Source organism: Gobius niger, assembly GCF_951799975.1.
Source record: "Gobius niger genome assembly, chromosome: 6".
In the NCBI taxonomy this organism is placed as follows: Eukaryota; Metazoa; Chordata; class Actinopteri; order Gobiiformes; family Gobiidae; genus Gobius; species Gobius niger.
The window spans coordinates 29,633,175-29,636,045 of record NC_136857.1 but is presented as its reverse complement, the minus strand read 5'-3'; the positions used below and the strand labels follow the sequence as shown (position 1 = coordinate 29,636,045).

The 2,871-nt window shown below is 45.8% G+C and overlaps 1 protein-coding gene across 1 annotated transcript; it reads right to left on the bottom strand.

The window, feature by feature from the left end:
* Window positions 1-2,042: 2,042 nt before the first annotated feature.
* Window positions 2,043-2,871, bottom strand: LOC306964933 (uncharacterized protein). Its single transcript, XM_079559111.1, has 3 exons — window positions 2,829-2,871; window positions 2,484-2,708; window positions 2,043-2,369 (listed from the first exon to the last, which is right to left on the bottom strand). Exons 1-3 carry the CDS (start codon window positions 2,848-2,850, stop codon window positions 2,065-2,067), a joined length of 552 nt encoding a protein of 183 aa, XP_079415237.1. The 5' UTR covers window positions 2,851-2,871; the 3' UTR covers window positions 2,043-2,064.

Here is a 2,871-nt window from a genome sequence, read left to right as displayed (position 1 = left end):
GGTGCAGGGAATCAGCTATGGGAAACTCACGCCATTTAAGCCGCAGACTCACACCACTCTGTCTCTGGTTTATTCCGGTTCAGGTAACTCATATCAGCCTACTACACTTTCCTAAAACTGTACATATACTTTACTTTCCACACTTGCAGTTAAACCAACGCTTATGATTTTTGTGTTACTCACGGCTCTCTGGCTGCGTCCGAAACCATCAATTTTAGCCTCTATGTCCTAACCCTAGCTCCTGATCCTTAACCTTTCATGGGGTTAGGGGTCAGGTTTACATTGTCGACCAATTAGGAGCTTTCCCCAACAGTGACATACGTTGTAGCTGAGCCACTGGGGCAGATGCTATGCCGGCCCTTAGATGTAGTACGGAGGATTAGCTTCATTGTGAACCGGAGCTTCAGAAACTCTGGGACTTTTTATCCCAGGATTAAAAGCGGCGCCGAGAAAACTGATTTCAGTGGCTGAATCTGCGCTAGGAATGTGTTTGGGCCTCGAGGATGTCAGTTGTAGCGCTACCAACACATGCTGACGTGCGGCCAGAGCGTCGACGTGACAAGCGTCTGACTTCAGGTAAGCACAAACGTCTAACTACGGGCTTTAGGCGCGTTTTTGACGCCCGAAAAGCGTTTGGTCTGTACGCACCTTTAGATCTCTATGCAGTTAGTGAACAAGAGTATCAGCAGCATTTGCCCAATTAGTCCTTACCCAGGGGAGGGGGAAGTGACATCACCAACAGCTGCTGTTCATCTTGTTTAAGGTTATTGGCAGACTGCAGCCCAAACAAAAGTGCATGCCGCCACCTACTGTATTGGCGGGGGATTGGTGGCGCGGTGGCTTATGGGATGGCACATAGCTCCTAATCACCGGTTAGTTAGCACCAGAGGTCCCTATGCTAAAGTGGCAATGATAGTTAGCATTGAGGCTCCTTTCCACTCCTTCCTAACTGACAGCCCAATTCGGAGGCTTCTTATCATGGCGGACGCTGACTCACATCCGGTTTGGCGAAAGACCTCTGACCAATCTGCTCATTTCGGAAGGGGCCTTTGACTGCTACGAGTTTGGATACGAGACGAAGACAGTAATGGCGGCCCCCAGTGGAGGAGCAGCTAATAATAAAACTGTAACAAAACCACTGCATCAGTGAATGTAACTTTTGGTGACAGCTTTCAACATGTTACATGTCTTTAATTATATCTGGTTTGTAAAAACATTCTTTAGCCTCTTGTTAGCTAACTGTTGTAGCCATAGCCGTTTTGTTCATACTCGAGTTTATTCAGCTGAAACGCTCTGAGTTTGGAGGTCATAAGATACCATCTGGTTTATTCCTGTTCAGGTGTTCTGGAAGGGGGATCTACGGGCGTGGCCCTTGGAGGAGAACTCAAGTGGGTCCTAGACAAAACGTCTGATAAAGAACCACAGCCCAAGCTACGCATCGCGTCACCGCTGCACGAACTTGTCACTCAGACCATTAGAGGATTGACCCAAACTCCTCCACTGACTTTCCCCTTTGCCTAACAATTAAGCACACCTGCACTTTCGGATAAACTAAATTTGAATAATACCCCCATCAACCCTTTAAACATCTTTGTAATAATAAAATGTAATCTTTAAAAAAAACAGAACCTGGCTTCTGCATCTTTGTCCACACTATACTGGTTGGTCAGACAGAACTCTGGGCGCTACAATACTGAAACTCAGTTACCAAAGCCCTTACTTTTGTGGATAAGTGACAAGTAATCTTCCCAACAGTTGTCAGCATAACATAACAGACTACAAAGATGACGTTTTAAAACATTTTATTTACAATTTGAAAACTAAAATTCAAAATGGCAAACTGAAGCTGAAATTGACACTGCTGGGGCCAACTTTGTATCTATGCCTACTTCCAAGGGACAGTTTTTGGGATTGACGGCAAAAATAGTGAAGGAGGTTTCCCATTGCAACATGTTCTTCAGTCTCAATCGTCCAGCCAGGTCAAGTCAGGACCCTCTAAGCTGAATGAGTTCCTAAGCGATGGTCAAACAAGAGTTCCTCGTTGACGTCCAGGTCCCTGAGAGCTCAGAAGAAGATCACGTGCCGCGCTCCTTCAGGAAAGTTCATCAGGCAGGCCACTGGTCTGACGTTAGGTTTCTTCCTAGAGTGGTTGAAGAGCCTTCCAAAAGTGTCCATGTTCGGGTGGCAAGGGCATCGGGCGTTGTGAGCATCCATGCAGAGGTCCTCATTGCCAGCCTTGAAGAAGAAAGAATAGCCCATCCCGCCGCCCCTCTGTGCCATCCTTCTCCTCCCCTTTGTGCCAGTGATGAGTTCTCCGTGGTAGTCACAGAGAATGGAGTCCTTGGGGAATTTCTTGGTGATCACCACTCCTGTGGGTCATAAATGAGAACAGAAGAGTTAGTTTTGGTTGTGTTTTTGTACATAGCTTGTACTAAGTGAATGGATTTTATGATTAATTCTTCATCAAAACATAAGACTGTTACCTTTCCCATCACCAGTCTTTGGCGATGGTGTGACCACAGCAAGATACTTCCACTTCTGTGTGCGAACCAGCTTCATCAGGGTGGTGCTGGACTCCACTTCCTTCTTCTGTGGTGGATGCCACTTGCTCATGATGGTCTCGGCCGTGGGGCAGTTGGAAAGCCACTGCTCCTTCTGGATGAGCTTCTGGACTTTCCCTGTGGTAGGAGGGCATCTTGTCCAATGACCTGTGAAGTAGATCAAACATACTGATTTAATTTCAGTTAACAAATAATACATAAATAAAAAATAACAACAAACAAATGAATTTAATATTCATGTCAAAAATAAACTACTTATTCATTTACCCAGAAGATGAGTCTCCCTCATCTTGAACTGCAGAGCTCTACA

Excerpts from the sequence above, each read along its gene's own strand:
- LOC306964933 (XM_079559111.1), bottom strand. The coding sequence starts at position 2,850 with ATGAGGGAGACTCATCTTCTGG. Across the intron at positions 2,709-2,828 it reads GAGGGAGACTCATCTTCTGG|GTCATTGGACAAGATGCCCT; the intron begins GTAAATGAATAA and ends TCTACTTCACAG. Across the intron at positions 2,370-2,483 it reads AAAGACTGGTGATGGGAAAG|GAGTGGTGATCACCAAGAAA; the intron begins GTAACAGTCTTA and ends TATGACCCACAG.